Source organism: Pan troglodytes, chromosome 13, assembly GCF_028858775.2.
Source record: "Pan troglodytes isolate AG18354 chromosome 13, NHGRI_mPanTro3-v2.0_pri, whole genome shotgun sequence".
Classification (NCBI taxonomy): Eukaryota; Metazoa; Chordata; class Mammalia; order Primates; family Hominidae; genus Pan; species Pan troglodytes.
The window spans coordinates 109,149,252-109,172,852 of NC_072411.2; the positions used below are offsets into that span (position 1 = coordinate 109,149,252).

Sequence of the window (23,601 nt, forward strand, 5' to 3'; positions counted from 1 at the left end):
AACACTGGCTCCCCTCTCGCCCCTCCAGTGCTTTTCTCTGTCCTCCTGTCTTTCTAATCTGCTTCCAGATCCCTCTATGGGGGAATACTGCGAATGGGAAGAAGCAAGGAAGCAGGAAATACCTAATTGACCGACACCTATTCTGGCTGTGGTAGATTTTATTTTTTTTTAACCCACCTCCTTTTTGAGATCTTTCATGGTTTCTTAAAGACCTAGATCTCTCTCCCCCCACTGCCAGGGAATCTCTCACCTGACATTCCCTTCATGAAGATACATCCATCTCCATGACAACTGGCCTTTTATGCTTCCTCAGCCCTTATGCATCTGTGCATCTGCTAGTGACTTCAGCTGCAGTTCTGCTGAGACTTTTTTCTCCCAAGTATTCCTCTTAAACAAAACCCAAGACATTTCACACTGCCCTTGCTTGGGGTCCTCATGTAGTCCCAAGGAAATACATATACATCCTTTGTCCTAATCAACTCTGAGAGCACAGGCTCCCCTGCAGCTGCCTCTCTTTATCCTCCAAGCAACTAGCCAGATATCCCTTACCCTTTAGCTTTTCTAGGTGGATTTAATACGTTATCCCCTACTTATAGGGACCACGTATGAAACTCCCTGGGCAATCATCTTGAAGCCTTTTCCTTAGTCATGAAATGCAGTTTAAGAATGTCCAGTGCTCCATCATAGGGAGATAGGATTCAAAACCTATAGAATCTACTCTCCATAATGCTTCCTAACCTCCAACTCCCACCCCATCTCTAGACTCTATGAGTGAGAAACTTAAGAGTCACAAAATTGGTTTTTCATCTTTAGAAATTATATGATGTTCCACCTTACTTTGGAATGTAACATCTTTGTGTCTCAGTGGAAATTGCATTTAAAAAAAAATCCATGAACCATGTAGGTCCATCTCAAAAAAAGAATCCAGCTATATTTGCAACCACAAAAAATTAAAAACAACCTAAAGTTCAGCAATATGGGACTAGTTAAATAACTTATGGTACAACTATGCAAGAGAATATTCCACAGCTCCCCCCACCCCAAAAGGACAAGGATGCTCTTCATCTGTTGATATAAAATGATCCCTATAGTGTTAAGGGAAAAAAGGAAGAGTGTGGTGTGTACATACAGGATGGTATTGCTATTTTTAAAAAGGCTTTTGCTTGTGTTTAATAAGACATCTCTGATAGGATACACAGGAAACTGGTTGCATCTGAGGAGGGACATTTGGTAGCCAGGAATAGCTTTTTGTACTTTGTGAATTTTAAACCAAGTGAATATACAACTATATTTTAAAAGAAGATAATATTAAATTTAAAAATGAGTGTACAGCAAGGAAATAAAGATTATAGCTGACTTTCAAGCAAGGGGCTTGGCTGTGAAGGGCAAATGTGAGGAGATGAGCTAGTATGAGCTGCAAGACTGAGAAATGATGTTTCATTTTTTGTAGCAGGGTCATGGCTATTGCATGATTTGCATAAGCCTATTATACTGACTTGCAACATCCTTCTTCCCCCCAGGTAATCAGTTGACACCCATTCCAAGGCCTGTTCTTTTTTTTTTTTTTTTGAGATGGAGTCTCGCTCTGTCACCCAGGTTGGAGTGCAGTGGTGCGATCTTGGCTCACTGCAACCTCCATCTCTCAGCTTCAAGTGATTCTCCTGCCTCAGCCTCCCAAGTAGCTGGGATTACAAGTGCAAACCACCACGTATGGCTAATTTTTGTTTTTTTATTAGAGATAGGGTTTCATCATGTTGGCCAGGCGGGTCTCAAACTCCTGACCTCAAATGATCTGTCTGCCTCAGCCTCCTAAACTGCTGGGATTCATAGGATGCTGACGATCTTCCTGGGAAACCTTGAGCTGTATCCATGATGGAGGTTCAGACATAGCTAGACATGTCTGTCAGGTGGGTTTTAGTTTGAGGCGGGTAAGCAGAGACTAGATTATTAGACAGGACAGCCCCTGAGAGAGAGAAACACGGAGTTGTGTTTGGGGTGTATTGTTCACATAGAAAATAACTGCACAGAGCCCCCTGTGGCAAGGTATCAGGCCTGTTGAGGGCATGCTTGTTGTTGGTCTTCTAATGAAGATTAAGGCAAAGTGATAGGAATCATTACCTTCCCTTCTGTCTGCAAATCCCACTTGTCCAGGCACCACAAGGGTGCAGATCAGTAGATGCTAGCACCATTACATTGAGAACACTGGTGGCCACAGCCATCAGCAGATTCTGCATGCTAGCTTGAAACCCTACCTCAGCTGAGGATGAGGCCAGCACTTAGGCATATTGCTGACTCAGCTGGAATCTTCAGAGGCTGCTGAGCTGAAGGCAGCGGTGCCAGTAGCTCTCTAGTGGTGTGCGATGGAACCTTAACATGGCTGAGCTAAGGGTGGGCTGGAAGAGGAAGGTCACTAGCAAAGCAGCACAGCAACAAATGAACACAGCTTTTTCATGAACACGTGTGAGACCTCCCTTTCCTTTGGGAATCCTAGGCATACCTGGAGGCAGGAGTGGGTGGAGGTTAGGTTAGAATTATCTGCAAGATGCTAGAGAACATTTGTAAACTGGTAATTTTATTTTACCCGGTTACAATTTAGATTTAATCTGGAAGCTGGTGAAACCTGAAAATATTTGGGTTGTTCTATTTATTTATAGTTTACCTTTTGTATAAGAGAGGTTTATATATGTTTATTAGCTGGGGATTGAATAGTTAGGAGGAAGAGCTTGAATATAAGGAAATATAAGCAAGGAAGAAAATAAACCAATTTGTCAGGGTCCTGATCTCAAGATGAATTGGGGGGTGATGGTAGAGAGATAGGGTCAAAAGCAGGGCACCTTCTCTTCTAAGTCAGGAGGGGAGGAGTTGAAGTAAAGGTGGATTCTTAAATATGCATTGGACTTCCTCAATACAGTCAGAGGCTGTGTCATCTGCTGAGAGATGAGTAAGTTAAGAATGGGTGGAGCTCTTGAGAGCAATGAAGGTTTGACCATCATTGGGGGAATTGAGGTGGAGCTGACTAGACAAAGAAAGGATTGCTGAATGGCGCCAAGTATCCCAGTGAAGTTGAAGGCCATGAATTTGAAGTGGCAAAGATTTCTCTGTCTTCCTAAGTCTCTGATTTAGAAGCCCTCCTTTGGGCTTCCAGGGCACTGTGCTATTCCATCCTGATAATGCTTATCACATTATGGGGTAACTGTTGAACTCCACCTCACCACCCCACCCCATCAGACTATATGCTCTGAGAAGGAAGAGAACCTCCCTCTTATTTTTTGTGTATTGCTCTGAGTCTAGCAATTTCTTCTGCTGTTTCCAGTGCACAGTGGATGCTCGATAAATACTGGCTGAATAAACATTAGCATTGTCATCATTGTGAGATTCTTCTATTTCTCTCAGAAGCCTGGGTAGAGAAGCAAAGGAGGCAGATGGTGTAAATGATCCAAGGTGGTTAGAAGGTTTGCAGGGTGGATGTGGCACAGGGTGAAGATGTTAAGGGTGCTGGCGAGAGTCTTGCTGACACAGTGCACCATGAGGGCTGGGTTGAGTAGGATTTGAGAGGTGGCACACATCCAGATGAAGGAAATATTTGGGGTGAGGCCATGGGAGCGGAGTGCTTATGAGAAAAATGAGGATTGAAGCAGGGCTGGGATATGACCTTGGCAGTCCAAATGTCTCCTGGTCTCTAAGCTCTACTTTTCGGTGAATTCCTCACAATCCAGTGGGAACCTCCCATCATTAAGGGTAAGGAGGGGAAAAGCATTTAAACAACAAATAGATTCTAGTTGAAAATAGATTTGTGAGTGACAGAAGAAAACAGATATTAGAACTTTACTTCTAAACCACAATATTGACATTGAATTTGTACAGATAATTTTTCTTCAAAGTAGATAAAATGAAATTTGCATAATCATGTGGTTAAACTTTGCAACTGTCATAGCTTTTGGTCACTATTATTACCCTGGTTTTCAAAGCACAGACCATACCCAAGTCATCTTTGTGGACCCTGAACCGAGCACATGGGGGTACTGCCCAGCTGGCTGGCACAAACCTGGAAACAGTCTCCAAGTCTTCAGTTCTTTATTTTACTGGTAACTAAAACCTATTTCTACTGACATGTTAGTCAGTTAAATTTACATGTCTGTTTTATGGTCTTTTTTTGAGCTACCAAAGACTTCTGCTTTCCGTTTTGCAGATATTCTATTTAGATAATACCAGGCAGGGAAACAAGATTTGCACAGATTTGAAAATTCCATAAGTTTTCAAAGAAGTGGGGAACACTCACAGGTTCAGGAAGACTGCATCAAGAACTAATTTTTTCTGGGATAATTGAACTTCACATCATTCTAACAAATAGGTACTGAACATATACTCTGTGAAAGACACTGAACAAATGGAAAATATATACTGTTCCTGCTGTCAAGCAGTTTGCAGTCAGGTAGAGAAGGATTAGAATGACATAAGTGACTACAGAAGAAAGCAGAACTGTGGAGGAGACAGGACAACTGCCTTGGGTAAGAAGAAAATCTTCAAGAGGTCAAGGATCAAGTCTTTTGTGAAAGTTTATAATCACAATCACGTCATGCCCACAAGATGCTCTGTGGATATTCCCTTGGACAAAAACTGTCATCAACAAGGATACCCTCAGAGACCCTGCTCTTAAATGCAAGGCCAATGGGAGCCAAGGTGAAGTCCAAAGAGAGGTACCAGATGGGCAAGAACAAGTCGTTCTCCCAGAAACTGTGGTTTTAGATGTTTTTGTTGTTTTCAGTCTTTACAAATAAAAAAATAAATAATATACATATGAAATCAGTACTCAAAATGTCATGGTTTAAACGACAAGCATTTATTTGGCACATGAATCCATGGGTTGGACTCAGTGATCCTTCTGATCTGTGCTGGCTTCTTCAGGCCTCTGGGGTCAGTTAGGTGTTTCTGCCTCTAAAAGGTGGCCAGCTATTGGCTAGTGCAATGGGGACACTTGCTCTCATCATCTGAAACTCTAGTCCATGCTTGTTCCTATGTGGCATAAGCACAGCCTGAGGGCAAACCCCAGTGCACATGCATTTTTTCACACCTCTGCTTGTGTTGCATTGGATACTATTCCATGAGCCAAACAAGTCACAGTTCCAATCTCAGAGTCAGTGCAAGAGAGCACCGCTACAGTGTGTGGAATCAGGGAAGGGGCAGACTTGTACCCATTTTTGTAACCTACCACTCCTTGCTAATTGATAAAGGAAACAGATAGTAAGTTACACAACAAATAGAAAGTCATCACAGTAGGTCATCACACATTCATAGTAGGTCATAGTGGGAGACTTCCTATTATTACTAGTGATTAAAGAAATATACATTAATATGGGCTTCTAGTCCTCATTTTGTAGAAGAGAAAACTGGAGGCTCAAAGCCTTGCTAAGATGATGGGTAGATGACTATGACTACCCAGCCTGCAGACCAAGCAAGATCCCCAGCTCCAAGTTCAGCAGCCAAAGGCAAGTCTCGATTCATACTCTGGCTCTACCATGTCTTAGTAGTATAACTTTGTATAACATTTCTATGACTCAATTTCACCTCTGTAAAATGAGAGCAATACGCAGGATGTGGGGGCTCACGCCTGTAATCCCAGCACTTTGGGAGGCCAAGGTGGCGGATCACAAGGTCAGGAGATTGAGACCGTCCTGGCTAACATGGTGAAACCCCGTCTCTACTAAAAAAAAAAAAAACAAAAAAAAACAAAAAATTAGCTGGGCATGGTGGCCGGCACCTGTAGTCCCAGCTACTTGGGAGGCTGAGGCAGAGAATGGTGTGAACCCAGGAGGCAGAGCTTGTAGTGAGCCGAGATCACGCCACTGCACTCTAGCCTAGGCGACAGAGCGAGACTCTGTCTCCAAAAAAAAAAAAAAAAAAGAGAGAGAGAAATAATATCTACCTCACAGATTACGAGGACTAAGTGAGATCGTCTGAAAACATTCTTTGAAGGTCTTGGTACCTGTTCAGTTCATACCTCCTCTTTTTCTTTCTGATGCAATTTTGTGAAACCAGCTACAAAATAAAGCAAAATCAGAAAAGCCCAGACAAAACAAACTAGCAAATAAATAGATAAAACTATAGGGACTAAGAAGAAACTGCAATTTTTGTGTTTAACTGGTGACTGTTCATTCTGTTGTTCATTCACCCAGCAATTATTGAGTGCCTCTACTGGACTTGACACTGTGCTAGGCATTGGGAATGCAGTGGTAAACAGAAAGAGGCAGATTCCTACCCTCATGAAGCTTAGAATCTAATGTCAAAAACAGACAATAACCAAATGATCACATTAATTAGTGCTGTACAATGCCCTTGGTTAGTTTTAGTAGGAGACCATATAATTGAAATATGTGACCCAATTAAGAGTAGGAGGGGGCCAGGAAGGGTCTCCTTGATAAATGGATGAGTGAGTTGAGGTATGAAGGGGACAGTGATTATTTCATCTAGACCATGCTGGTGTTATAAGGGGCCAAGCCATGTGGTCTCTGGGGAATGACAAGGAGATTATATTAACCCTAGGCAATTGGAAGTCATAGAAGGGTATGAGCAAGGTTGAGATTTGGAAAGCTTTCTCTGGGATCAGGGTGGAGAACAGATTAGAGCAGGGAAGAAGTGGATGCAGCTAAATTACCAGAAGATTATTAGAAATACAATTGGAATTCCAATAATTGGAAGATTATTGGAATTACAATTCACTGATTATTTCCTTTAAAAAAATAAAGTAATGGTAGACCTGTTAATTCTACTTTGTGAAGCATACATCCTAAGAAAATATACCCCAAATATTTGTACATTGATCAGAACTGGTCAGTGACTAACATTAGACCACTAATAGTACATTTTAGAATGAAATTATTGACTAAATGGGTTTTAGACAGCTAAGTTATTGTAAAATCCATGTGTATTGGTCCTTAAGAACGAACAGGGCCATATTTACTTTATCGTTACCAATTTTAAAAATCCATATACCTAGCCAGGTTGTCCCTACCCTAGTGTCACATTGCAGGGAGAAATATTAAGTGGGCTGTGATATTTCAATATGAAGAGATCCTGCACAGCTGCAAAGTACGACAGGAAAGTGTAGATGACGTGAAGATGTTAAGTGTTAAACAAGCTGAATACAAATTATTAGCAGCACACTGATTATTAGGAAAAACTCATGAGCAAAGTTCAGAAGAGAAACTGAAATATTTCCTGAGGCTCGGGTACTTGGTTTAAAAAGACTTAAGAGTAACACTTGAGTTTAACAGTAGTGTTGGGAGTGGAGTCTACTTCTTCATCACCGAAGGGGCTCAATCGCATTGCTTCCCAAAGAAAGTTGAGAGACTGTGCTCCCTGCACTGTGTAATTGTAGCTTGATCCACTAGTCATAGATTCTTAGAAATAAGTAAACATACAGATCTTCAAATGAGACTCTCAACTTCAGCATCTTCATGATAATAACTGTACATTCCAAGTTTTTGGTACTTTATAGCACTTTTTTTTCTACAACTGTAAAGTGCCTGTGGGAAGTGTTTGTATTTTAAATATCTCAGCTTAATAAAAAAATGCAAGAAGTTAAAGGTAGATCTGAGAAACATTCAGATATCTGCAAAGCAATTTTTAAAATATTAGTGAAATTGGTGACTAAAAATGAAATTTCAAGTTGCTGCTGAATCTCCTAGAATAAACCTAGACTGCATTGACATGTAATTGTTTTTCTCTTTCAGAGTGACAACTATAGCTTCCATAAGAAAGTTTTGGAGGCTCCTAAAAATGACAGATAAATGAACTAACCTAATCAGCAAAATTAAACTATAGGAAAGAGTATGGACCTTGAAAAGACAGGTATGGTTCAAATTCCTTCCCTCAGTTGGGAAAATCCCATTACCCTTTGAAATTGCAGCTTCCTTGTAGGAAAAACAGGGATACAAGTAACTATCTTTCAGGGTTGATAGGAAATTTAAATGAGGTATTGTATATGCAAGCAGCTGAGGAACACTCAATTAGAATATTAGAGCCCCTTCCTTATCTTTCCGACTTGAATGAGTTTCTTGGTGCATTTTCTTCCTCTTTCCCAGCTTAGCCAGCTTGACGACTAAAGCAACACCTTTCCAAGCAACATTGGAAATTTGACCTCCTCATCAGAAAAATGTGTATAGACATCTCTGGAGTCAGGCTACCCCATATGAAGCTTGGATTTTGGCTTCACTGTGGCTGCAGGTATTTGAGGATGCAATTAGCTGAACTAATCTCACTCAAATTCCTAAGTGCGACTTCTTACGTGGTTTTCATCTAGCCGTTCTATCTATCCCAACAAGAATCTGTTGCTAGACCTCAAAAACACTGAGTGCTGTCAGGAAAAAATGTACAAGGCACCACAAAGATTATGGGGCATCTACTATGGAAAACCTAGACATTGTCTAGAGCATTGTTTGTGGTTATCTCTGTCTTTCATTGCCTTTGATCTATTTTTCAACTCTCCACATTGTAGAAAATGTCTGATAATTCAAATGATTCTTTTCCATAAAAATGCAAGTGAACAATGTTCAGTGGGATGCAATGGACTAATTTTGTAGGTATTTGTAAATTTATTTTAACATTTTGTATTACCTATGTATATATGTGATTCTCTGAATTCTCTTTTGAACTGATCATAACATCTTACTGGATCTCGTTAATTAATGCATTAAAGTCTTTGACCCATGTTCATTTTATATGAGAGTCTTGATTTTATATTAAAAAATGATCCTTTGAGAGTGGCTAATCCTGACAAGGGGAAGTCTCCCAGCACAGTGCACCAGCTCTTCAGCTGATCCTGACAAGAGGGATTCTCTCAGGACAGCGCACCAGCTCTGCTAAGGGACAGACTGCCTCCTCAAGCGAGTCTCTGATCCTGTGCCTCCTGACTGGGTGAGACCTCCCAACAGGGGTCAACAGACACCTCATACAGGAGAGCTCCAGCTGGCATCAGGACAGTGCCCCTCTGGGGTAAAGCTTCCAGAGGAAGCAGCAGGCTGCAATCTTTGCTGTTCTGCAGCCTCCACTGGTGATACCCAGGTGAAGAGGGTCTGGAGTGGACCCCCAGCAAACTGCAGCAGACCTACAGAAGAGGGGCCTGACTCTTAGAAGAAAAACTGACAAACAAACAGAAAGCAACAACAACATCAACAAAAAAGACCCCCAACACAAAAACTCCATCCAAAGGTCATCAGCCTCAAAGATCAAAGGTAGATGATAAATCCATGAAGATGAGCAAAAACCAATGCAAAAATGCTGAAAATTCCAAAAGCCAGAAAGCCTCTTTTCCTCCAAATGATCACAACACTTCTTCAGCAAGGGCACAGAATAGGGCTGAAGCTGAGATGGATGAACTGATTAAAGTAGGCTTCAGAAAGTGGGTAATAACAGATTTCGCTGAGGTAAAGGATTATGTTCCAACCCAATGCAAAGAAGCTAAGAACCATGATAAAAGATTACAGGAGCTGTTAACTAGAATAACCAGTTTAGAGAATGACATGATGGAGCTGAAAAACACAGAACGAGAACTTTGTGATGCAAAGACAACTATCAATAGCTGAATTGACCAAGCGAAAGAGAGAATATCAGAGCTTGAAGACTATCTTCCTGAAATAAGGCAAGCAGACAAGATTAGAGAAAAAAGAATGAAATGGAAAGAACAAAATCTCCAGGAACTATGGGACTATGTGGAAAGACCAAACCTACGACTAACTGGAGTAGCTGAAAAAGATGGGGAGAATGGAACCAAGTTGGAAAACACACTGCAGGATATCATCCAGGAGAAACTCCCCAACCTAGCAAGACAGGCCAATACTCAAATTCGGGAAATCCAGAGAACCCCAGTAAGATACTCCATGAAAAGATCTACCCCAAGACAGATAATCCTCAGATTCTCCAAGGTCAAAATGAAGAAAAAAATGTTAAGGGCAGCCAGAGAGAAAGGCCAGGTCACCTACAAAGGGAAGCCCATCAGACTAACAGCTGACCTCTCAGCAGAAACCCTACAAGCCAGAAGACACCAGGGGCCAATGTTCAATATTCTTGAAGAAAAGAAATTCCAACCCAGAATTTCATATCTGACCAAACTAAGCTTCATAAGCAAAGGAGAAATAAAATCTTCTCCAGACAAGCAAATGCTGAGGGATTTTGTCACCACCAGGCCTGTCTTGCAAGAGCTCCTGAAAGAAGCACTAAACATGGATAGGAAAATCACTACAAAAACACATTGAACTACACAGACTAGTGACACTATGAAGAAACTACATTAACAAGTCTGCAAAACTAACCAGTCAGCATCATGATGACAGGATCAAATTCACACATAACAATATTAACCTTAAATGTAAATGGACTAAATGCTCCAATTAAAAGCACAGAATGGCAAGCTGGATACAAAGACAAGACCCATAATGGTGCTGTATTCAAGAGGCACATCTTATGTGCAAAGACGTACATAGACTCAAAATAAGGGGCTGTAGGAAAATTTGCCAAGCAAATGGAAAGCAGAAAATAGAAGGGGTTGCAATCCTAGTTTCTGAAAAAATAGACTTTAAACCAACAAAGGTCAAAAAAAGACAAAGAAGGGCATTACATAATGCTAAAGGGTTCAATTCATCAAGAAGAGCTAACTATCCTAAATATATATGTACTCAATACAGGAGTACCCAGATTCACAAAACGAGTTCTTAGAGACCTACAAAGAGACTTAGACCCCCACAAAATAATAGTGGAAGACTTTAATACCCCACTGTCAGTACTACACAGATCATCAAGGCAGAAAAATTAACAAAGATATTCAGGATTTGAACTCAGCTCTAGACCAAGTGGACCTGATAGATATCTACAGAACTCTTCACCCCAAAACAATATAGTATACATCTTTTTCAGCACCACGTGGCACTTACTCTAAAATTGATCACATAATTGGAAGTAAAGCACTCCTCAGCAAATGCAAAAGAACTGAAATAATAACAAACAGTCTCTCAGACCACAGTGTAATCAAATTAGAACTCAAGATTAAAAAGCCTACCCCAAACCACACAACTACATGGAAATTGAACAGCCTGCTCTTGAATGACTCCTGGGTAAATAATAAAATTAAGGCAGAAATTAAGAAGTTCTTTGAAAACAATGAGAACAAAGAGACAATGTATCAGAATCTCTGGGATGCAGCTAAAGCAGTGTTGAGAGGGAAATTTATAGCACTAAATGCCCATATCAAAAATGTAGAAATATCTCAAATCAACACCCTAAGATCACAGCTAAAAGAACTAGAGAACCAAGAGCAAACAAACCCCACCGCTAGCAGAAGACAAGAAATAACTAAGCTCAGAGCAGAACTGAAGGAGACAGAGACACAAAAAACCCTTCAAAAAATCAATGAGTCCAGGAGCTGGTTTTTTGAAAAAAAATCAGTAAAATGGACGGACCACTAATAAGACTAGTAACGAAGAAAAGAGAGAAGATTCAAATAAACACAATCAGAAATGATAAGGGGGATACCACTACTGACCCCACAGAAATATAAACAACCATCAGATAATACTATAAACACATCTATGTGAATAAACTGGAAAATCTAGAAGAAATGGATGAATTCCTGGACACATAACCCTCCCAAGACTGAATCCCTATATAGACCAATAACAAGTTCTGAAATTAAGGCAGTAATAAATAGCCTACCAACAAAAAGAAAGAGTCCAGGTCCAGATAGATTTACAGTTGAATTCTACCAGAGGTACAAAGAGGAGCTGGTACCATTTCTTCTGAAACTATTCCAAACAATTGAAAAGGAAGGACTCCTCCCTAACTCTTTTTATGAGGCCAGAATCATCCTGATACCAAAACCTGCCAGAGATACAACAACAACAAAAAAACTTCAGGCCAATATCTCTGATGAATATCGATGTAAAAATCCTCAATAAAATACTGGCAAACCAAATCCAGCAGCACATCAAAACACTTATCAACCACGATCAAGTTGGCTTCATCCCTGGGATGCAAGGCTGGTTCAACATACACAAATCAATAAACATAATTTATCACATAAACAGAACTAAAGACAAAAACCACACAATTATTTCAATACACAGAGAAAAGGCCTTTGATAAAATTCAACATCCCTTCATGTTAAAAACTCTCAGTAAACTAGATGTTGAAGGAATGTATCTCAAAATAATAAGAGCCATTTATGACAAACCCACAGCCAATATCATACTGAATAGGCAAAACCTGAAAGCATTCCCCGTAAAAACTGACACAAGACAAGGATTCCCTCTCTCACCACTCCTATTCAACATAGTGTTGGAAGAAGCTCTGACCAGGGCAACTAGGCAAGAGAAAGAAATAAAGTATATTCAAATAGGAAGAGAGGAAGTCAAAGTGTGTTTTTTGCAGGTGGCGTAATCCTATATCTAGAAAACCCCATCATTTCAGCCCAAAAACTTCTTAAGCTGGTAATCAACTTTAGCAAAGTCTCAGGATACAAAATTAATGTGCAGAAATCACAAGCATTCCTATACACCAACAACAGACAAGCAGAAACCTAAATCATGAATGAACTCCCATTCACGATTGCCACAAAAAGAATAAAATATCTAGGAATACAGCTATCAAAGGAAGTGAAGGACCTCTTCAAGGAGAACTATAAAGCACTGCTCAAGGAAATCAAAGAGGGCACAAGCAGATGGAAAAACATTCCATGCTCATGGATAGGAAGAATTAATATCATGAAAATGGCCATAGTGCCCAAAGCAATTTATAGATTCAATGCTATTCCCATTAAACTATCATTGATATTCTTCACAGAATTAGAAAAAAAAACGGGCTGGGCATGGCGGCTCACACATGTAATCCCAGCACTTTGGGAGGCCGAGGTGGATCACGAGGTCAGGAGATCAAGACCATCCTGGCTAACATGGTGAAACCCCATCTCTACTAAAAATACAAAAAATTAGCCAGGCATGGGTGGCAGGCACCTGTAGTCCCAGCTACTCGGAGGCTGAGGCAGGAGAATGGCATGAACCCGGGAGGTGGAGCTTGCAGTGAGCTGAGATCGTGTCACTGCACTCCAGTCTGGGTGACAGAGTGAGACTCCATCTCAAAAAAAAGAAAACAAGTATTTTAAAATTTATATGGAACCAAAAAAGAAATCACATAGCCAAGGCAATCCTAAGCAAAAAAAAAAAAAAAAAAAAAAAAAAAAAAAAAAAAAAAAAAAAAAACCAAAAAAAACAAAGCTGGAGGCATCACACTACCCAACTTCAAATTACACTACAAGGCCACAGTAACCAAAACAGCATGGTACTGGTACAAAAACAGGCACATAGACAAATGGAACAGATAGAGAACTCAGAAATAAAACTGCACATCTACAACCATCTGATGTTCAACAAACCCAACAAAAACAAGCAATGGGAATAGGATTCTCTACTTAATAAATGGTGCTGGGAGAACTGGCTAGCTATGTGCAGAAAATTGAAACTGGATCCCTTCCTTACACCTTATACAAAAATTAACTCAAGATGGATTAAAGACTTAAACATAAAACCCAAAAGTATAAAAACCCTAGAAGAAAATCTAGGCAATACCATTCAGAACATAGGCAAGGGCAAAGATTTTATGAAGAAATTGCCAAAAGCAATTGCAATGAAAGCAAAAATTGACAAATGGGATCTAATTAAACTAAAGAGCTTCTGCACAGCAAATGAAACTATCATCAGAGTGAACAGACAACCTACAGAGTAGGATAAGTTTTCTGCAATCTATTCAACTGACAAAGGGCTAATATCCAGAATCTACAAGGAAATTAAGCAAATTTACAAGAAAAAAACAAACAACCCCATTAAAATGTAGGCAAAGTATATGAACAGACACTTCTCAAAAAAAGACATGCAGCCAACAAACATATGAAAAATAGCTCAACATCACTGATCGTTAGAGAAATGAAAATCAAAACCACAATGAGATACCATCTCACGCCAGTCAGAATGGCAATTATTAAAAGGTCAAGAAACAACAAATGCTGGCAAGGTTGCAGAGAAATAGGAATGCTTTTACACTGTTGATGGGAATGTAAATTAGTTCAACCATTGTGAAGAAGAGTAGGACAACTCCTCAAAGATTTAGAATTAGAAATACCATTTGACCCAGCAATCCCATTACTGGGTATATACCCAAAGGAATATAAATCATTCTATCTTAAAGATACATGCAGGCATAGGTTCATTGCAGCACTATTCACAATAGTAAAGACATGGAATCAACCTAAAGGTCCATCAGTGATAGACTGGATAAAGAAAATGTGGTACATACACTCCATGGAATACTATGCAACCATAAAAAGGAACATGTCCTTTGCAGGGACATGGATAAAGCTGGAAGCCATCATTCTAAGAAACAGGACCCACAATAAACAAATGAGTACAAAGATTTTAAAATGTGAATCACCTGGGGATCTTGTTAAAATGGAGGCTGAGATTCTACCTTTCTAACAGTGCCCTAACACATCTAACGGGGTCATACTGATGTGGCTGGTCTTGAGCTCACATTTAATTTAATTTTAGATATTAGGTTTTAGATAATGTCTTAGTCTGTTTGGGCTATGATAACAAAAATACCTTAGTCTGTTCAGGCTACTATAACAAAGTTATAAACAACAGAAATGTATGGCTCACACTTCCAGAGGCTTGGAAGTCCAAGAAAGGCGCAAGCAGATTCGGTGTTTGGTGAGGGCTTTGCTTTACAGCTGGGGCCTTCTTGCAGCATCCTCACGTGGACGTTCTCACATGGAGGAAGGTGCAAACAAGCTCTCTTGGGCTTCTTTTATAAAAGCATGAATCCCCATCCATGAGGGCTCCACCCTCATAACCTAATCACCTCCCAGATGCAACCACCCCCCGCCACCACAGAACTGCACTGGGGATTAAGTTTCCACAAATGAACTGGGGGAGGACACAGACATTTAGACCACAGCAAATAGCATGGTCAATGAAGATCTCTCTGTGACTCAGTCTCCTTTTCTGTAATTGGGGTTATTAATTGATCCTGCTGCATAAAGGGTGTTTGTACATTAAAGTACAGTATCTTGGACACAGTAATAATTCTATACCTTTTTTTAATAACTGTATCACTTACTTTGATTTTTAAAAGACTTCCCTGCAGAACAGCATGGCATCCTTCTAAGGAGTTAAGAAAATGATAACAGAAGCAAGAAGGAGATAGGAAAGTTAAGGTAAAGGACATTCACCCTCCACTGACAATATTATTTCCAGGAATGGTAATAACAAGTAGAAATTTTGTGAAATCTAGGAGGTCTCAGTGTATAAATGTGGAATTGGACTTCTGAATATACAGTATTTGGGTTTATTAAACCCCATAATAATTTTAGTAGCAATTACTTCTCTGAGTGTAAAATTAATCTCAATTTATAAAATAAAGTAGAAATTTCATGTCTATCCTTTTATAGAAATTATTTTAGAGATATAGGGTAAACCCTCAGGAATAGGAATATACAAATTGCATTAAATTATGTATATTTTATTTAAAAAGCCAATTATGCTGGAAAATGTTATTATTTTATAAACAGAGAGCTAGGATTATGTAGATTATATACGGTTGGTTTTAGAAGCTAAGATATAGCTTATTTTAAACAGATGCTGTATTTCAGAAATGCATTTCAGAAATCTGTTTTTTCAATATATATAAAGCTGAGAAACTTCACCCACCCCCCTTTTTTAGGAAAATCCTCTGATGAACTTTACATTAAGATATTTCACAGTAAAAGAAAAAAAAAAACAGCTTGATATTATGCTCTTTGGGGAGTTTGGTTTTTCTCTTTGGTATTGTGTGGTCTTATGTTAGAGTAATCCTGCATAGCACTGTAATCTAGTCACAGATCATTGTTATTAGTGTCAATGATAATTATACCATACATTTTGATGGCATCACAGTCTTCAAAGGGTTTTTCCATACATTACTTTAGTTAATGTGCTCCACAACCTGAGAGGAAGGCAGAACAGGTATAATTTTTTTTCTTTTTTTACAACAGAAGACAAGTGAGATTTGCTGAAAATTGCATGGTTGAGAAATGGAGGAACATGATTCAGAACGCGAGGCTTCTGAATTCTAACTCATTACTCTGCACCCAGCCCATCTAACGTTGCACTGAGACTCTGACAAGGAAGGCAGTGATCTGTGATGACCTTGCTGAATATATTAAGCAGAAATGAGAAGATGTAGGACGACAACCTGGGGCAAAATGCAGATAAGGAAAGGAAACCTGTCCTAATTGGGTTGTCTTTCCTTTAAGTACCTGAGCAATGGATGGAAGCAGAGACTCAGAATGATAACCCTCTTGATCAAGTTTTTCAGGATGATGATTCAGGGTGATGGTTTGGAAGCATTCTCTTTGAAAACTAGTTGGTAGTTGATGCACAATGAAATACTGTCCAGCTGAGAAAGAGATGGAAAATTATCCGGTGGCTAATTCCCAAGCTGATGGCCCTACCCTACCTCAGTTCTATCCCCACCTCATGCCCTGCAGATTGCTGGGGTTTCTGGTGGAAATCCAACTCCTCTTTAAAACCTCCTCCATTTCCTCACCCTCCACCTCTACTCTTAGCACTTGAGAGTGTACATTTCGTCTTTGCTCCTCTTCCCTCCCCAGATGATCCAAATAGAAAATACATCAGCACGTGGGAAAGAGCAACGTTGATCGTCTTCACGGAAAGGCTGAGGACCCTGCGCCTACCACATGTTGGCCAGGGTGAGCAAGCAGTGAAAGAGAAAACACTTTTTTCAAAAAGCCAACTGGTAAGGAATGTTAGTAAGCTACCATGTAATTTTCTGTAGCTTTCTGGCTGTGTGTCACAAGCCTGTTAAGGCCTAGCCATGTAGGATTATCCCTGTTACTTCCAAACTTCAGTTTTGTTTCTGAATTTAATTATCCACAAAGTTTCAGAAAGATCCACATAGCTCAAGATCAATTACATTCATTTATTTTCATGTTTTCTGGGATCTGGCTGGTGTGTTGGCTGGATCATCTGAAAAGCAGATACCAAGATGGAGTTGAAAGTAGAAGAGATTTTAGGGGTGTAATTTTTGTGAAAGATAAAGAGGAGAAAAAGCAAGAGAAAGCAAGGAGAGCCTTACACCCAGATCTGACATCTGTGAAAAGATAGAGGGAGGAAAGGAAGATTGGCCAGAAAGGCCTCAGACTGTGGTACAGCCACCAGAAGTTTGCTCCTAGAGGCACCTTGCATTAGTTCAATGGTGAGCATTTATGCCAGTTCTGTGCTCAGTCATTGGTTAGAGGATGTCCAGGTAGCACATAGTCCCAGCTTGAATACAGAGTCAGATTCTGAAGCTACCCATAGTGAGAAATTGACAGCGGTTTCTTTCTTGAAGGTAGAGCTGACTTGCACACTTCCACAGCTGGGCAAAGGAAAGAAGATGGTCGCAGCAAGCTAAGTCCCTACCTGTGTATATGAGAGGCTACATCTAGTCAGTGGATTTATGCCATCTGACTAGAACATAGATACAGATTCATCCATGCATCCATGCATCTGTGGACCCATGTATCCATCTATCCATCCACCCATCCATCCATCCATCCATCCATCCATCCATCCATCCATCTATCTATCCATCTGCTCATTTCTTGCTTTAGATGATGGCAGCAATCTGCTGAAGCTTCTGTCAGAAGAACCTCTCCTTGGTGCTGCCTCAGAAATCAAATCTAGATTTTGCCTCTTCTGCTAGTAAGGCTATAAGTTCTGAGTGAGTGTCAACCAGCTTATATCTCCACCCAACCTGCCTCCAGCTCTCCTTGTGACCATAAGTCAATGTATTATCCATCTGAGACCAAGCCCTTAACCACACCTTAATTGCTGCCAGTCTGATATACCAATTATTTGAATCCCACTGGTACTTTGCTCCACTAGGTGGATCATAATTCATGTTATAGTCCCTTTGATTCAGTGTTCCAGGCACAAACAATGCACACCAAGCAAGTGATGAAGTTTATTGCAATGTCCTTGGGTTCAGGGTCAATGAGAGCAACTGACAAGCAGCAGAGGTAGTGACCTGACTTGGCTGTGTGCCTTCCAGTTCTTAAGTCACTGAAGCTGTTCACCTTCAACATGACCCTGGCTTTTGGTAATAATATTTCATAGCAGCCTCTATCCAACTAATGTGGCAACAAGCCATGCAATTTTGAGCCCAGAGAAATCATGGGCCTTTTGAGAGCACATTATTTTGGAGGATGAAGTCGGTGGAAATGTGTAGGGCTTGGCAGGTACTAAAAAGAGGTTGATTTTTTAAACGAATAATTCTACCAATTAGAATATAATTCTCTTTGAAATCAGCTATCTCTAAGGTCCTTTCATTTCTTTCATCCCATTACTTACTCCATCAAAGAACGCAAGTTTCACCATAATTGAAACCAATTCCCCCCCCTTTTTCCCCTAGAACAATGTTTATATGTTGGCAGGCTTTCTCTCATGTGGCTTAAAGGACCACATGTGTTTGCAGGCATTCTATCAAGTAGTTTAAAGAGCATAAAACTTGCAGTAATATTTTGGGGAGTAAATTTTATTGTTATGGCTTTAAAACACAATCAAATAAAAATAAGAATATCCATTAGTAGTTGAATATTGTAATAATAGAGTTGAGAACAAATTTTACTGTTATAGGAACTGTAAAACAGCAATAATAAAACACTATTATTGTGAATAAATTGTGTGGAGATGACTAACTAGAAAGCTATAAAACACAACGATAAGAAATAATCTAATCACCAGGAAAGATGTGATAATAATTCACCCTTGTTAGTGAGGAGCCCATGGTTCCACTTCATTGGCCCTGAGTTCCCTGGGTTACTGCTTGCATTCCATAAGGTTACAGAAAGATAATCTTTGGCCAGGGGGGTTGGCAGGAGACCACATATTACAGTGAAATTGGACGTGGGGATTGAGGAAAATCCAATTATCAGTGACAGTTAAGAAAATCCTGTGTAGTAATATCAAATGTCCTCACAACACATTTAAAAAATTATTTGCAGGTTTTTACTAACAATTTGTGTGTATTATTTGACTACATTTTTATGTGTTTTTAAACTTTTATTTATATTCTTTTGTTTCAGAATAACTGTATGGAACTACATATTGGTAGCGGGGGAAGCCTTTTGTAGTCTTTCTTTTTATTTAGACTACCCATACGTCCCTCTGCCATGAATCCATCTCAGCCCATTCCAATTAGCAAGAGTATGGAAAGACGACACCCTTAACTTCCAGGTCCCCCTCTCTTTCTGTGGAACTGACAGCACCATTAGAACCCTTGCTCCAAAATTAGTACTACCAAGGTTCCTGCCAGTCCCCTCACTTGGGTGAGGAAGAGAGTGGCATGAGTGTTGCATTTTACCCCTCATTCTGAACAGCAAAATTCAAATTCAGGATTTTTGAATTAACTAAATCCCAAGGGAAGGATGCAAAATGCTAACAATGCAGTTTTCTTTAAGGTGCCATTATCGTAGGCAAGCTATGCTGAGTTTTCTATACTCACCGCCTCCACTTTCTCACTTCCCTTTCCTTCTTTAACAAGCTCCAGGCAGGCGTTTGTCCCCACCACGTTATCTACTGAAATTGCTCTTTTCAAGGTCTCCAGGAGCCTCTATCCTGCTGGTTATGATTGGTTAGTTCTTCATCCTCGTTTGACCAGTGGGTAACTCCCATTTTTTTTTGTTTTTAATGCTTTCCTCATTTGGCTTCTGGGACACAATAGTCACCCATTTTTTAACTACCTCACTGGCTGTTCTTCACAATTCCCTCGCTGGATTCTTCTCTTCTACCAAGTCCTCTAAATGTTAGGTCAGCCCAGGTCTCAGTCTTTGTCTTTCTCTGTCTATACCCACACCCTAGATGAACTCCTCTAGCCCAGTGGCTTTAAACACCATCATGATATTGTGATACAATAGGAAATACATATTTTGTCTTTGTCCCTGGTTCCTGACACAGAGCTCCTAAAACCCTTGGAATTTCCTCAGTGATAAGATCAATAAAGGTGAAAGGGCCATTTTTGTTATTCATGATGTCCCTTTTGACTATGGCTAAGTTTAAGTGAACAGGTAACTTTTGGAAAGTTTCTAAGGATGGCGGCTGATTGCCAGGAGAATCAGCCATGTTATTAGAAAGTTGGAACTTTCAGTAATCCCCTCCCATCTCTGGGGAGGAAAGAGGGACTGGAGATTTATTTAATCACCAATGACCAATGATATGATCAATCATACCTGTGTAATGAAGTCTTCATAAAAACACCAGGGAACAGAGTTTGGAGAGCCTCTGGGTTGCTAAACACATGGAGGGACTGGGTGGATGGCATGCCTGGAGACAGCATGGAAGCGCTTATCTCCTCTATTTTTTTAACTGCATTCTCTTTACTTGAAACTGTAACATTTGTTTGTATACGCATTTATTTTTCTCTCAACTCTACTGTGAGTTCCATAAAAGAAGGGACTCTGCCTTGTTCACCCTTGTATCTTAAGTATCTAGCATAGTGTCTGGTATACAGTGGTACTCATGAGATTTTTGTAGAATGAATACATGAATACAGGGCAGAAGATTTAAACTGGGTCCCTAAATGGCAAGGACTCCATTTAAATACTCTACCTGCTCTGCACTAAAGTTTGCCTTGCTCAGTTAGACTATTAGCAATGGTCTTAACATGAGTCTTTAATTTTACTGGTCAATGAGACTCAAGCATAACTTGGCTATGTCTGAAAACATGGTGGAGTATCTGACAGAGTCCTTCATGTAAGAGGGGCGTGGGGTAAAATCCACATGGGAAAAGATTGAAACTGTCTTCACTGCTCAGATTTGAAGAGATCTGGGTTTGTTTAAGAAGCTGGTGATGTGGTTCATCAGAAAAAGAGAAGGCATTTGACCCCAATCAAAGCCTTAGATTGAAGGAGGAAGTGGAGATTCTGAATAATGACCATGTCCATTTTGACCAGAGCAGAGTGTTCTTTCTGGTCTCATGAACAGGCTCATGATTCACAAAGACTAGCCTACTATTCCCATCCAACCTGTGTGAGGGGAAGAGCAGGAATGATTGCTCCTGAGTACGAGTGATGGGGGTTCCTAGAAATACTCCTAGGTGACTTTACATAGGGAGGAAATTTATTTCAGGATCTGGTGAAGTTGAGAGCTCAGGTAAATTTGGTTTTAGAGAAGAAATGAAATATCAAATGGTACAGCATTTCCCACACTGGAAAAGGTGTTTGAGGACATGAGAGAGTTAATAAAGCAATTGCCCGTGACTCTTTCTGCTGAGACATCCACTAACTGATTTATCTCATCTTGATTGTGGGAGCCACAGTCTTGATGCATTCATTCTCAAGGACACTTGATCCACTGCCAGAGAGGCCCAGAATTTTCTAACTTACTGTGTGGCAGAATGAAGCCTCTGCTTGAAACCCTTTATCTTTTGGGGATGCTGGTTCCTGGAGGGCTGGGATATGATAGGTGAGTGTAAAGTGGGAAGAGGAACTGATTATTATAATTTAGATTGTCTAAATTGAATGGTTTCTTTTTAAGACCAATGCAGCTGGCTTCTCCTTCCTTGCTACTCATATATACCACCATGAGACGAGAATAATAAAGACCACTGAAATTTATCACTGAATAATCATAATCCTCTAATAATCCTTGAATAAATGAATAAATATCTAGCAAACATTTCCTAACACAATGCATGAGATATACAAATAGACATGTCATGTTTTGTGATCGGAAAAAGAAAATTGTAATACAAATTCTATATCCCTCATTTTCATAGTATCTCATTTGGTAAATCACATTATCCTAATTATTAAGAAAAATGTTAAAATGACCAAATAATTTCACCTAGAGATAAGTACTATTAATGTTTTCAGATAGCTACCTGATTATGTATGCAGCACTATTTCTGAAATATTTCACTTAAATTGTATTACAGAAATTTTCCTATGGCATTAGCAATTTATTTAAAACAGTTGAAATTGCTAATAATATTCTGTCATTTAGTCAATTCCTGCTTTTTCATTTTTACAAATAATGCTGTGATGAGCAACCAGCTACATAATTTTTTTTGCTTTTTGCAAATCTTTAATTGTTTCTCTAAGAAGTGGAATTACTGGGTCAGTAACTGAGGAAAATGTAAGGATCTTGCTACACATTGCCCAATTACCCTCTAGAAAGATTACATCAGTCTACACTTCCAATAACAGTGTATGAAAGCACTTTTTAAGTGTTTGGCAAATTGACAAGTAAAAAGTACACATTGTTGACTTCCTTTGTATTTTGTTGATTTATAAGAGTAAATATTTTGTTTATTACTAATTTTATCATTTTATAAATTGCCCATTAATGTCATTTGCCCATTTTTGTGGTCTCTCCCTACTCTTAATGAATCATAAGTTCTCTAAATACATTCTATTGAAATCTGTGTGTGTGTGTGTATGTGTGTGTGTATAGTTTCCATATAAAGTGTGTTTTTCCCTTGTTCATATGCAAATCATTATTTTGCTCATTTAGCATATCTCATGAAGTATATGTGGTTATAATTGGTATTTCCTCTTTTGCTTCATGGTTAAAGAAATCTTGCAATGAACTTGCTCTCACATAACATAGAAACCCACTCCAATTTTTGTCCCACAATAATTGTGTGACCTCGGCTTGTTCCTTATCTTTATAGACAGTTCAATTTCAGATACTTACAGAGTCCAGGATCTCTGTGATATCAAAAACCTGTTTGAATATTTCTTTCTCATTTTTCCATTAGTTTACTTGGTTTCATATACATAGGGCATTTATTTTCCTTTCTGAAATTCCTCATCCATAAATTGGAAATGAAGACTCTTACATTTTTTACAGGAAATACAAAAAAAATTATGCTGCTTAAAAATATCAAGAGCCTTAAAACATAAATCTTTTGGCCTAGTGTTCCTGCCATCTATACTGGACATCTATACTGAGGAAATAAACTAAAGTCTGAAAGAGTTTTATGCAGCTCTGGGATACAACTTTATTTATAATATATATATTCTAATATTTGGAAACAACTTGAATGTCTATGTTAGGTTATGTAAATGCTGATATGTGATATAGGACAATGGGATATTATTCATGCAATAGAAAAATAAGTATAAAACTTTTTAATGGCATAGGAAAATGTACGTTTTATGCTAAAGGAAAGAGGCTGTATATAAATCTAATGGAGTACTTTAAAAAATAAAATAAAAATATGTACTAAAATGGTAATTGTTATCTTTGGTTGGTGATATTTTCTCCCTTCCCTCAACTATTATTCATTTTGCAAATATCGTACAATGAACATGACATAAAACTTTAATTTAAAAAATTAGATTCCAAGCCCAGGTTAAATTATTGAAGTGACTAGGCTCAGGCAGTGGGACTCAGATGAGACAGCTTCCATTGGATGGTTCCTCCTGACTGCACTTGACCGTGCTTGTCTTTATTGGCCGTTTTTATTTAAATTATTAGTTACTGATATAAAAAATAATGGTCACTTTTATGTAACTCTCGC

The 23,601-nt window shown here is 39.2% G+C and overlaps 1 protein-coding gene across 2 annotated transcripts in view; it reads left to right on the forward strand.

Annotated features, from left to right (window-relative positions):
• Positions 1–7,859: 7,859 nt before the first annotated feature.
• CPO (carboxypeptidase O) overlaps positions 7,860–23,601 on the forward strand; it is a 45,828-nt gene continuing 30,086 nt past the window's right edge. Inside the window, exon 1 of one of the 2 annotated variants that reach the window (XM_054679236.2) lies at positions 7,860–16,833. Coding sequence is in view for 1 of the 2 variants with exons in the window: in XM_001138601.7 (XP_001138601.1) it covers positions 21,472–21,539 (68 nt within the window). In the remaining variant the exon portion in view is untranslated. Of the gene's footprint in view, positions 16,834–19,153; positions 21,540–23,601 lie in introns of those variants that run through there. The other variant, XM_001138601.7, reaches the window with a different exon arrangement.